Source organism: Cetorhinus maximus, chromosome 9, assembly GCF_964194155.1.
Source record: "Cetorhinus maximus chromosome 9, sCetMax3.hap1.1, whole genome shotgun sequence".
NCBI lineage: Eukaryota > Metazoa > Chordata > Chondrichthyes > Lamniformes > Cetorhinidae > Cetorhinus > Cetorhinus maximus.
In genome coordinates, this window is record NC_135887.1 from 20268617 (window position 1) to 20282517 (window position 13901).

The 13901-nt window shown below is 39.8% G+C and overlaps 1 protein-coding gene across 3 annotated transcripts in view; it reads left to right on the plus strand.

The window, feature by feature from the left end:
• Nucleotides 1–13901, plus strand: part of vmp1 (vacuole membrane protein 1) — a 191284-nt gene that overhangs the window by 31484 nt on the left and 145899 nt on the right. For all 3 annotated transcript variants that reach the window (XM_078548215.1, XM_078548217.1, XM_078548216.1), the window contains exons 4-5: nt 6245–6335; nt 9899–10009. In XM_078548215.1, the coding sequence (XP_078404341.1) occupies nt 6245–6335; nt 9899–10009 (202 nt within the window). The remainder of the gene's footprint in view (nt 1–6244; nt 6336–9898; nt 10010–13901) is intronic.

The following is a 13901-nucleotide window of genomic DNA, read 5'->3' on the forward strand; positions in this document are numbered from 1 at the left end:
AAGTTTGAGATCCAAGTCACTTGCTAAGAGAATAAAACCACAAGATTCCACATATTTTGAACAAACAAAAATAACCTTTACTATACAATGTCAGATAGATAAAACAATTTACGATATCTATCTTGTACTCTAACATGCAGGATTAATATGAAGTACATGTGAATTAACAGGCAATCTATGATCGAACACCTCACACTGCACAATAAATGGCACATGCGACCAAGACAGTTACCACAGATATCTGCCTTGTGGCTTTATTCTCTTAACCCACTCAGACGTCAGTAAACATTGAGTCAACCAATCTCGTTGAAACTCTGTCACTGTCACGAGGGATTCCAGTCTTCACCTTCGAAGATCTTGCCTTGGAATTCTGTCCAAAAGTCGCTCCAACTTGAATAGCCTTAATGACTACCCACCTCCCACTGTTTCAATCTCATCTCCCAAGACTCTGTTCCCCTAGATTCCTGAGTCTGCATTCCAGCACCAACACACAAGCACAACTTCAGCTCTTCAGCTGCAGTGGACAGAATGCTACTGCTTAAGTGGTACCTTGGCCTCTATGGCTTGCAGCACAAAGCCACCAACTTTTTGCCACCTTAGATCTTCAGAGCATCTTCTGAGCCCTTTTTGATTGTCAGGGCTTTTCCTGAGCCGTCACCACTTAAAGTCTGCCAGCCACAGCCCTTTTTCTGCTTGGAGCCTCTTTCTCTGCTCCTCTTTCATCTTAACCGGGACCTCTCCCTTTCCCGTGCCTAGGGCTCTTTTGTGCCATTTCTTTCTTCTCCTATTATGCAAGCGCATTGCTGTTAGGATGGCCAGGCCCTTTAATTGCTGGATTGCGCATGTGCCGCCTGCTCCCAGTCCACACAAGCGCGAAACTCCCGAGGCTTTCGGGACTTGGAATTTCTGCTCACCCCATGAGAAGATAAGTTAGATCTCATCATATTAGGTATTATAGATTCTGCTGTCTTCTGTTTAAGTAAGATGTCTCTATGCTTCAGGCTAACTTCTCAAAGATGAAGCTGATACCCATAGTATTCTCTGAAATAAAGAATCTGACTTTTTTGATGTACCTCTTACATCTACGGTCAAAAGTTACAAATATGGAGATGAGACACAGTTCTCTATGTAGGATGCCCGCATAATGCTAAGATAGACCTGAGCTGGTAAGGACTCTCCTTTTTAAGAAGTATTTTCTCTTTATTTTTGAAAGATGTGTAAAGAAAGCTCATCAAAGAAACACGCCTGCAGGGTTTATCTGGTTAATTCTTTTGCAAGCTGGTTCAAAGTTCCTCTGATATTGGAACTAGCTTCAACTTGGTATTGTTGTGTGCTTCCATGATTAACTCTATCTGTAAATAAACCAGTTTGGTCTTGAAAAAATTTTTTTTTACGACCAATAGCAATCAAAGTCTGAAGTGATGTTGGAACTTAGTGGAATTCCAAAGTGTAATCCAGGATTGGAACATGGTTTCAAACCACCAGAACAGCTTAGTCTAGGTATTGAATGCTATTTCCAGAGATCAAAAAGCACAATTTAATAGGATGGCAGGAATTCTGGTTACTTTGTATGGTGCAGATTGAAGTATGAGTGAGAGAGGATTTCTTGAAGCTGGTACTGAATCACAGACTGATAACGATGGTAAGAGCCCATGGGATCCAAGGCAATTTGGCAAATTGGATCCAGAATCGGCTGAGTGGCAGGAAGTAGAGGGTAATGGCTGAGAGGTATTTTTGTGACTGGATGCCTGTGTCCAGTGGGGTTCCACAGGGATTGGTGTTGGGTCACTTGCTGTTTGTGGTATATATAAATGATTTAGATTTGAATGTAGGAGGGTTGATCAGTAGGTTCGCGGGTGACACGAAAATTGGTGGGTTGGTAAATAGTGAGGAGGATAGTCTTAGATTACAGGAGGATATAGATGGGCTGGTCAGATGGGCTGTTCAGTGGCAAATGGAATTTAATCTGGATAAGTGTCAGGTGATGCACTTGGGTGGGACAAACAAGGCACGGGAATACACGATGAATGGTAGGACCTGGGAAATACCGAGGATCAGGTGTGCATGTCCACTGGTCCCTTAAGGTAGCGGGACAGGTAGATAAGGTGGTTAAGAAGGCATATGGGATACTTGCCTTTATTAGCCGAGGCATGGAATATAAGAGCAGGGAAGCTTATGCTGGAACTGTATAAAACGTTAGTTAGGCCACAGCTAGAGTATTGCGTGCAGTCCTGGAATCCGCATTATAGGAAGGATGTGATTGCACTAGAGAGTGCAGAGGAGATTTACCAGGATGTTGCCTGGGCTGGAGAGTTTTAGTTATGAGGAGAGATTGGATAGACAGGTTATTTTCCCTGGAGCAGAAGAGATTGAGGGGGACAAGATTGAGGTGTATAAAATTGAGGGTCATAGATAGGGTAGACAGGAAGGAACTTTTCCCCTTGGTGGAGGGATCAATAATCAGGGTGCATAGATTTAAGGTAAGGGGCAGGAGGTTTAGAGGGGATGTGAGGAGGAACTTTTTCACCCAGAGGGTTGTGGGAATCTGGAACTCATGGTCTAAAAGGGCGGTAGAGGCAGAAACTCTCAACATTTAAGAAGCATTTGGATGTGTACTTGCTATGCCATGGCATACAAGGCTATGGGCCTAGTGCTGGAAAATGGGATTAGAATAGTTAGGTACTTGTTTGACCGGCGCAGACTCAGTGGGCCGAAGGGCCTGTGCTGTAGACCTGTATGACTATGACTAATCTCAGAATTGGTACAGTGCAGAAGATGGCCATTCAGCCCATTGTGCCTGCATCAGCTCTCTGAGCATTTCACCTAGTGCCATTCTCCTGCCTTCTCCCTGTAATCCTGCAGGTTGTTTCTTTTCATATAATTATCTAATTCCCTGTTGAATGCTTCACTTGAATCTGCCTCCACCATACCCCCTCAGGCAATGCATTCCAGACCCTCACTACTGAGTGTGAAAAAGTTTTTTTTTCTCTCATCAGTTTTGCTTTTTCCAATAACTTTAAATCTGTGCCCCCTTGTTCTTGATCCTTTCATGAGTGGGAACAGTTTCAGTCTATCTACTCTGTCCAGAACCCTCATGATTTTGAAATACCTCTATCAAATCTCCTCTCAGCCTTCTTTTCTTCAAGGAAAAGAGCCCCAACTTCTCCAATCTTACTTCATAACTGAAGTTCTTCATTCCTGGAACCATTCTCGTGAATCTTTTCTGCACTCTCTGCAGCGCCTTCACATCCTCCTAAAATGTGGCACCAGAGCTGTACACAATACTCCAGCTGAGGCTGAACTAGCATCTTTTATAAGTTCAACTTAACCTTCTTGCTCTTGTACTCTATGCCACTATTAATAAAGCCTAGGATACTGTATGCATTATTAAGTGCTCTCTCACCCTGTCCTATCACCTTTAACAACTTATGCACATATACACCCAGGTCCCATTGCTCCTGCACCTCCTTTAGAGTAGTACCCTTTATTTTATACTGTCTCTCCATGTTCTTCCTAGCAAAATGTATCACCTCACATTTCTCTGCATTGAACTTCATCTGCCACCTATCCACCCATTCCACCAACTTGTCTATGCCCTTTTGAAGTTCTAGACTATCTTCCTCACAGTTTACAATGTTCCCAAGTTTTATATTGTATGCAAATTTTGAAATTCTTCCTTGTACACCAAGGTCTAAATCATTAATATATATCAGGAAAAGCAAGGGTCCCAATACTGACCCCTAAGGAACTCCACTACAAACCTTCTTCCAGCCTTAAAAACATCCATTAACTATTACTCTCTGTTTCCTGTCATTTAGCCAATTTTGCATCCATGTTGCTACTGTCCCTTTTATTCCATGACATTTCTCTCAAGTCTGTTGTGCGGCACTGTGTCAAATGCCTTTTGGAAGTGCATGTACACCACATCAACAGCATTGTCCTCATCAACCCTCTCTGTTAGCTCTTTGAAAAACTGCAAGTTAGTTAAATGTGATTTTTCCCTGAAGAAATCCATGCTGGTTCTGCTTAATTAACCCGCATTTGTCCATGTGACTATTAATTCTATCTCTAATTATAGTTTTGAGAAGTTTCCCCACCACTGAAGTTAAACTGACTGGCCTGTAGTTGCAGCCCAGTAAAGATAAGCCCATATCATTACACCCTTTTTTTGAACAAGGGTATAATGCTTGCGATTCTCCAGTCCTCTGGCACCACCCCGGAGTCTAAGGAAGACTGAAAAAAGAGGCCAGTGCCTCTGCGATTCCTGCTCTCTCTTTCCCTCTGTATCCTTGGATACATGTCATCTGATCCTTGTGCCATGTTCACTTTAAGTATCGACAGCCTATCCAATACCACCACCGTATCAATTTTAAACCCTTCTAGTGACTGAAATTCCCCCCCTTTCACCTAGGCCTGGGTAGCATCTTCTTCCTTGGTAAAGACAGATGCAAAGTATTCATTTGATACCTCAGCCATGCCCCTCCATGTGTAAATCCCCTTTTTGGTCCCTAATCGGTCCTACTCTTTTTGCCACCTTTTTACTATTTATGTGCCTAAGGTAGATTTTAGGATTCCCTGTAACAACCTGTGATTTTTTTTTTTCTCTCTCCTATGTTATGAGATTGCGCAATGAAGTTAAAGCTGATGGCAGGTAATTCCACACTGAGGAACGGGAGATTGGCCTGGTCACCCTGGATACATGTTGTGAAAATCCAATGCTTCCTACTATAGTGGTTTTTCAGCCTTGTTATCTGGAGACATGAGCTCAATGTGATGGTCACAGAGTGAGCACCAGTTTCTTTGTATTGTGGGAACAGTACAGTGCATGGAAACATATCAATGGTCTTGTGCTTCGTATGTAGTTAGTCATTTTCAAAGACTGGTTTTCTTGTTGCGAGCATTATGATTCCAGTTTCTAATAAATTTTGCATGACCTTAACTCTAACTGTTGTGCTGCACTTCTGTAGTAGTGCAGGTAAAAGGTGCCGACTCCTGTGGCTAGTAATAACATCAACCACTGTCAGGCATCCGGTCTTGGATGAGCTGAAATTTTAAAAAATTACTCCTATTGTCAAGTTCCATGGTACATTTTCTATCGTTTTAAGGTGCTACGTAAAAGCAAGTTGCTATGCAGATCATGTGCACTGCCTGTTTTTAAAAAAAAAAATTGTAACGTTGTTGCTGTGTGAAAAAGTGTTTATGTTGACACCAGACTTTCATAAAACAGTAAAAGAGAATTTCAGAAGTTGAGATTAATTTTTATGCCCTGGATTACTCTCAATAATGTAGATTTTAGAAAGCTGGAGATTTTCGGTACCCTAATGTTTCCTCCACTGTATTCCTTATTTCTAATTGATAAATTGGAGTGTTTGATTGCTCATTACATGAGACTGAAATGCTCAGCTCATTGTAGTTAATGATTATTTCTGTATTCTTGATTGCAATGATGTACAAGGTTGCACAGAAGATCGTGTGGTCCTCACTTCTGTTTGCCTTGTAAAAAGTGTTCTTAAACCTCTTGTCATTGCACTCACTTTTCTTTCATCTTTTTGTTTATCCTGTTTCCTCTCTACCAGGACCAACTTGCAACTAACTGGGACCTTTAAGAAATCAGATTGTGAACAGTCTTTTTCCCTCCTCCCTACTTTTCTCCCAAGGGAACTGCATATCTCTATTTGTTCCCTTAAACTGTCATTGAGATCCGGAACTTACTAAATTGGTAAATCACAGGCACCACCTGTGACATAAAAACAGAAAGGTCTTTATGGAGCTTGACCATGTATTTCAAACATTGTTTTTCTTATTTGCTGCATCTGTGGTATAGTATGTTGGTCAACCTGATGTGATACTGGTTTCTTGGTAATAGTACCAATTTTAAATTTCATTAAGGAACCTCGGTGAAAGTGCCAGGGGCTTCGGTGCAGTATGCCACCAAGATTGAAAATAGTAGGATAAGAGTAATAGTTTGGTGATCCTAATGTTGGATTTTAAAATCTTGATCACTGGAAGAAAGGAAGGCACAGGGAAGTGAAAGACTCCTGTTTTGAGGTCCTGGGGGCACTGGATGGCTTGGGGAATATTAATATGGGACAATGAATAAAATAAACTTTGCCTATTATCTAATGATGTAGCTGTTTTGTTTTTCTTCCCCGACTACTTTTCCCTTTTCAACCAAACAGGCAAGCAGAATCATACATGTTCAGGACATTTACAGTTTAACGCAGTTGCATATTTTTCTTTTCAGGTTGAGACAGCGACGACGGTTTGTCCTTGTCACCCTGTTGTTGTTGGCTGTATCAACAATTGTCTACTATGTTGAAGGTGGGCATCAGCAGGTGAGCTCAGTGATTATAATTTGGGCTGTTAATCATCGGTGTTAATTGATCAAGTAATGTGTTGGAAATGTATAGCAGGCCAATCAGTATGTTCTGCTACTTAGTAACTTGATTGAGACTTGAGACTAATAAAATTAATTTCACGTCACTGCCGAAAGGATTGAGAGTTAAACTAACATGGGCATTTGAAATGACAATATGGTAGGACACTTTTATTTCTGGTGTATCATGACAACCAGTGGCATTTATACTGTGCTTTGAATAAACTTTTTTTTTACAAATACAAATTTCAGATGCAGAAAAATAATGAAAATTTTTTAAAAAAGGAAAACAAACTCTTAACTCATTCTTCCCATTGTCCTTCCTCAATCTCCTACCTGCAGAGCTTTTAAAATCCAGTTGTGGTATCTTCTGTCCTGACTTCTCACATTGATGGTGTCTTGTACTATGGGCTTCAACCTTTCACTAGGGTGTCTCAATTTAAAAAAAAAAATCACTTCTTGGTCAGTTATCCAGGCCATCTCATCAGGCTTTAAATATGAGAAGATAAGGTTAGATGGTTACTTGCTGTACTTTGTAATATTTTAACACAGGCCCTGATAATGTACCCCTTCTGAAAGAAATTGCATGTGCAACTCCAAGTTATAAAACACTTGCTTTAGGGTTACATTTTAAACCTGAATGTGGTGGTACAAGGGACTCTGAATCATTATCTCAACAATAAAGATTGCCCTAGCTCTCTGTCTTAGTGTTATGATGTGCACAGGCCTGTAGGCTGCAACGTCTAGTGTAGTCAGATAGCCTGCTGATGCTTGCCATCAAGGTTTGACGTGAAGTGTCAAGTACCAGTGGACTGTGTTTTTTGAGCCTTAATCCTGCAAGTTTTGATGACTTCAGATAGGAAAAGGAGGAAGTTTAAGAAAAGAAGCAATAAACTTCCAAATTAAATTTAGTCAACTTCAAATTCTGTTTCACAACATTGACCGTGAACATGGTTACTATGATATTGATGAATGCTTCACAGTACCTGGAATTATTGTTAGAACCAGTCAAACTAGGTTCTGTTTGCGAGCAAGCTGAGGTATCTTAGTAAACTTTCAAAATAAAGATTTACCAAGTTTTTTTGAGATGGAGCATTTAAGCCGTTTAATCTTGTACATTGATATTTGTGGCTGACCCAGTTAGTGCATTTTCAACATGGGCATTGTGTTGGAGTGAAAATGTTCTTTTGTATACTGCTGTATGTAGAGTTTTTAAATAGCACTTGAAAAATGTAGTTTTTGTTCTGCTTGGTTTTAATACTGGTTTTGCAACACATTGGATGCACTTTTCTAGTTTTTATAGCTGCTCTGATTTGTAGATCAGGACTTAGATTTTTAATTCACATTCGTCAGTATCCAGTGGACATGCAACCAGATTTAGGAAAAAAGCCAGTGTCACTTATCCCTACTGTTCAATTTCTCCTGAAATTATTGAATTGATTTTTTTTACATTGGTATCCAATTTATAGAATCATAGAATGGTACAGCACAGAAGGAGGCTATTGACCCCATTGAGTCTGTGCCAGCTCTTGGAAGAGTTAACCAATTAGTCCTATGTTGTTCTCTTTCCTCATAGTCCTGTAAATGTTTTCCATTCACTGATTGTCATTAGCCTTAATAAATGGCACTATGTCTTAAATAGAAGTAAAACTATAAAAGTTCCAGTGTTTCCAATAGACCAGCTCATCACAGCCAGTTCAACTGGTTGGAAATCTACTGATGTTAAGAACAATGTGTTCTCTTCAACTCAAACTTTTAGATGAGTAACTGGAACATTTTATCCAATAATATGGCAATTAAAAAATCTAGCAATTGTGAATGGAGTGGAGAAAATCACTTTCAGAACAATGAATTTGATCCATTATCCTCATTATCAGCTCTATAACATCTCCTACCTCCACTATTGCATTAGCCCATCTACTTCTGAAATGCTCATCCATGTATTTGTCACCTTCATGCTCATCTATTCCAGTGCTCTCAGCTGGCACTCCATCTACCTGGTTCCATAAATTTTAGTTCTTTTATGTTCTGTTACACCCTAAATTCTAATTCTAAATTCTACTTGCTCAACACCTTTTGTGATCATATACTTTTCTTGGCATTTACCTACCCCTCTACCCCCATCCCATGCTTCAAATTTGAAGTCCTTTGTGTTCAAATCTTTCTGTGGCCTCACTGCTTCCTATCCCTATAATCACCTCCAGCTCTACTACTCTGCAAAAACTGCATTCCTTTAAGTTGTCTTGTGCACAATCCACTCCCTTCACTCTACCATTATCAATTGTGCCTTAAATTGCCTAAGCTCTATCCTCTGCAAGTCCCTCTCTAAATCTCTCTGCTTCTCAATTTCTCTTTCCCTTTAAGGATCTCCTTAGAACTCACCTTATTGACTAAGCCTTTAGTTACCCACCCTAATATCTTCTTGGCTTGGTGTTGATTTTTGTCTGATCACACTCCTGTAGAGTGCCTTGGAATGTTTTGCTAAGCTAAAGGTGTTATACACATGCAGGTTGTTGATTGAAACCAGTTCTGACTTAACCATTGTTTATCTTGTATTCTAGAGATCAATAAACTTGTTCCACATTCAAAGCTTTTATAAAATATGGAAGGAAGAGGGGTTAAAAAGTTGAAGTTGCATAGTATTTAATTAAATATCTGATAATGCAGCTCCGGAAATTTCAAAATGGGCTCTTGATGTGATGTGTGATATCACCTGATGTGATATCATCTCCTTTAACTCTGAGTTCCTTAATTGAGTTACATTAAAGCTATCCTATTAGTTCAGTGGCTAACTGCAGCATCAGGTGTGGAGTTTTGGTAATATAGAGCAAGAAGATTCCAAATCCTGAGTCAGCTAATCTTGGGCAGGGTTCATGTCTGCTGTCCTTGGTCACCTTTTCAATAACCCAGGCTGGGCAGTGTATGGGTATAGCAAACAACAACAAAATCAAGCTGTGGTGGCCACGTTCATATAGTTGTCTAAGTTTGCATCTGAAATATTGCTGTTTGAGGAAAATATTAGAGGGCAACTGCTGACAGAAGAACTGTCTTCCCTGCATGAATCCAGACTTTCAAGTGAGAAAGGATGAAAAAGACTTCACACTCACTTCGTTTGTTTGTTTCAATCAGCTTCAGTGACGTTTCTTGGTAGCTATTTTCGAAATTATAACCACCTTAATCTGAAAGAATTAAACTAGCTTTACCAGCAACATTTTAGCATTCTGCTAATTTTGTTTCTCCCCACCCCCCACACATGTAGCTAATGTGGTAGGCTAATCCACTGCCACATCTTTTGAAAGTAGTGTGGTTATTGCTTAGTGGCTTCACAGCATTTTCTGAATGTGGATCTAGCCTCTTGTAATCTAAAAGCTACCTGTTCATAGACCCTGCTTTCAACTGTTATATAATTGTCTAAAATCTCCTCCTATTCCTATTCAGGTTTGACCATTGGGATGTTTTTAAAGGTTAAGGGCATTATATAAATCATCTGTTAATTTTGCCTTTGTTTTGCTTCTTTGACAGTATGTGCGTTTTGTGGAAAAGAAGGCTTTGTGGTGTGCCTACTGGGTAGGTTTGGGCATTCTGTCTTCTGTTGGACTAGGCACGGGCCTACACACTTTCCTGCTCTATTTAGTAAGTACATTTATTCAGTATAATCACTTCTATTTCAGCAATTCTGTTGGAACATTTCTTAGTTGGGAATATAGTGGCTTTGGTACTGGACTAACAATTGTCAAGTTACTTGAATTGAGTAAATCTGGCAGCAGACAAAAATGACCATGGAACTTTGCCAGAATGTTGTTTTCTTTTAATTGACTGAATCAGTTATGTCCTTCAGGGAAGGGAAACTTTATCTTACCCTGCAATCATGTCTGACTATCATGTGATTCCAGTCTTGCACTATGTAGCTGGCCTAACAAGCCACTCAGTTGTGAGAAAAATTATACAAAATATGTAATTGGTCAAGAAAGCAGCCCAGTGACATTATCTCAACACATCTAGGGTTTGGCAATAGATGTAGCCTGATTATATACATTGATATTATAATTGGATGTTTAAGTGTGACAACTTGCTGCTGAATTACTGTCAACTGTTGTGATGCAGGAGAAGCAAGTTAATAGAAGTTACAAAGTGCTTTGTCTTGTAAGTCAAAGGTGCCCCTCTGCAGTGACTCAGCAGGACAGAAACAACTAATTTGGTGTATTGTAATTGCACAGGTGCCTGACGTTTCAATGCCAGACTGAGCTACCTGTGGCTCACCACTTAAAAATCCTCTCTAATTCCCATGCTGTTATTTCTGTCATTGATCTCGTACATTGTTTCAGTGAACCTGAACATAAAATTCAAGAACAATATCATTTTTCTCCAATGTGCCCTGAGACACCCTAGTTTGAGCATTCAATAACTTTAGACTTTAGCTATAGCCTTATTTTCAAACCTGTTTTAATATTATACCTGATCTTCCCTTATTTTCCAAGTTTGAAATCTTCATCATTTCACCAGACCCTTTGCTTCCTCGGCTGTTTACACATCTTTTTGATTCTTTAATGTTTCTATGTATTACATGATTGAAGATTTTTATCATTGATTCCTCTTTTTTTAAGATGTATATTTTCCCTATTTTTTTTTGATTCCCACTGATAACCAAAATGCAAGAGGCAGTCAGGGTTTTGAAGAAGGGCTGCATTCAAAGCATAAGGATAAAAGCAAAATACTGAGGATGCTGGAAATCTAGAACAAAAACAAAAATACCTGGAAAAATTCAGCAGGTCTGACAGCATCTGTGGAGAGGGATACAGTTGACGTTTCGAGTCCATATGACCCTTCATCAGAACTAAGAAATATAGAAATGAGGTGAAATATAAGCTGGTAGAGGTGGGTGGGACAGGTAGAGCTCGATAGGGGGCCAGTGATAGGTGGAGGCCAAGAAGAGACAAAGCCTAAACTTGCCTGTTCTCACTGCTGACTGTGACCTATTAGTGTATCCAACATTTTCTGTTGTTTCAGATTTCCAGCATTTGCTTTTTTTTCCCTGCTTTTTTTTTCATGCAAAAATTTCAAACACACTTCACATAATGGAAAATGTCTTGCAGAACAGTTCAATATTTTGCACTATTGGGCTTGAGTGGTGTTTGAGAGGATTTTACAAATTTTATTGCTGCAGAGTGAAATACTGGTGGCAACAAGTTGTTCACTCCTGGAGGGGGTAATTTGAGGGGCTATATTAATTATTTTTCAGAAGTACTCTGTATATTTTATTCCAGAACTGATTTTTAGTGTCTTGTTTTTAAGGGATTTATAATGGGACAGGTGAGAAATACTCATTGCTATATTTCAGGGAAGGTTTTTTGGTGGAGTGTGATTAGGGAAAAATTCGATATGGAGAAACATTTTGTGTAATATGATTGAATAATTTAGGAAAATATAGAAATTTGAACAGACTTGAACACACTGTCAGTGAAGAAAAAGTTGGCACGTGGTTCAATAGTGAACATATATGCAGAAAAGATTATCATAATCACCTATGCATAATAAAAATGTGTACACCTCCTGGCAGATTTTTAACATTACAAGTCTGAGCATAGAAATATATAATGGAAACTGCCTGTGTAAACTTGTCACACTGTTATTGCAGTTTTCTGCCAGTGCTGCTGCCAGGGCCTGGGAGAGGGGAATGCAGATGATGCCGAACACTCTGGCTTGGGGTCGAAGGGGGCCCAGGCTCGGTGTTGTAAACAGCGTCCAGACTGAGCAGCAGACCTGAAAGACCGGCTTAAAAATAGATGAAAACCATCAGCCTGATGGTTACGATTTTTTTGTTAATCCGGTCCTCCAGGTCAATTTCACTGACGGTAGCTGTAATTAGAAACTGATACTGACCTTCGGGCAGCTTTGTGGTTCTAATTTATTTTTTTGAAAAGCCCTCCAGAAAACCACGAAGCTGCCCGAAGATCAGCTGTTCCTATTTGCAGCTGCTCTCAGGACAGTGTTTGTGGTTGAATATCTATTTGAAAAATAGTAAGACCCTGTAATCATTTTAGAGCTAATTGGATGTTGTGTGGGGCTTGGGATTCTGGGGGGGGAGGTGGGTTTGGGGCTGGGGTGAGGGGGTGTTGGGGTGAGAAGTGGGGGGTGAGGAGGTGGTGGGTGGGGGGTTTGGGGTGAGAGGGTGGTGGGTGAGGGGGGTTGGGGTGAGGTGGGTGGGTTGCGGAGGGTCACTTTTAAGGTTTAGTACCACAAAATTAAATACGGTGCACTTGTCAAAATTCTCTTTTGAATTTAAACCAGCATATAAATAGCAGTCTAAATTTTCGTTATGCTCTAAAGTAGAGACAATTCTGATGACATGTATCAGAGGCTTGAGAATCTTGGGCCTCATCAAAATAAATGTAAGAAAATTAAAAATGGGAGTGATGCAAAATAGGGTGTTGACTCACTATTGCCTGTTTTATTACTCTTGCAAAGTTTGGGAATGAAATCCCTATTTGTCACTAGGAGATTGCTTAAAGAAAGGTTTTACAAATCTCTACTCCATCCTAGGTTCACTCCAGATTGTACTGTGCAAATTTACAGAGTACAACACAATTTGTATGACAGCTTTCCCTGCCCCCAGAAACTATCCAATCCTTGAGTTAAGGTGATACTAAATTTATGCACCATATATCATTCTTCTCTGAAATATTCAATCTACATTTTTCCTGAGCTGCTTGTAGATATCTGATTGACAAATCCTGGGGATAGTTTCATTAGCGTAAAAGGAGCAGATGCCATTTATGGTATAATGTGCATTTGCACCAGAGATGTCAGAATGGTAAGGTTGTATTAGCTGCAGAGTTGAATTGTTTTGTAAATGTCGTGATTTCTTTGTAGCCACTTTCCTAATATCAGTTGGTTGCTCGGTGATTGTTTATCCTTAGAGAATCAGCATTGGGCTTCTGATTTCACCATTGTTATCGTCACACTGACAATACCCTAAATCGCTTTATAGTCAGTTAAGTACTTTAGAGTTGTAGTCATCGGTATAAAGCAGGCAATGTTATCAAATAGCTGAGTAGACTCTTTGGGTGGGGTGTGCTCCTGAATGGCTTACTCCTGCTCCTAATACATTCGTATGTCATTTAGATGGATGAGACGAGCTGGGCCAGATGGCCTTTGTAATCCATAATTATCTTGTGAACAGAGGGGGGAATTGTGGCTGGAGTTCTGTTTATTTTGTAATGGAAGTTTATTGAGCAGGCTTTCTGGGGTGAAATTGCTAAGCCAGGAGTGCATAAATGGCTCATAGTGAATCAGTAACCTGTTTTACACTGCATATGATTTTCCATTGACTTTATTCTTGTCCTTTTGTCTACTTAGCTATTATCCCACTCTATCTTGGTTCTTTTGAGTTTTTTGAGGTATTGAAATGTGGTGAGAGATTGCAGCGCTCAGATGCAGAAGGATCTGGGCGTTTTAGTGCATGAATCGCAAAAGGGTAGTATGCAGGTACAGCAAGTGATTAGGAAGGCTAATAGAATTATTATTT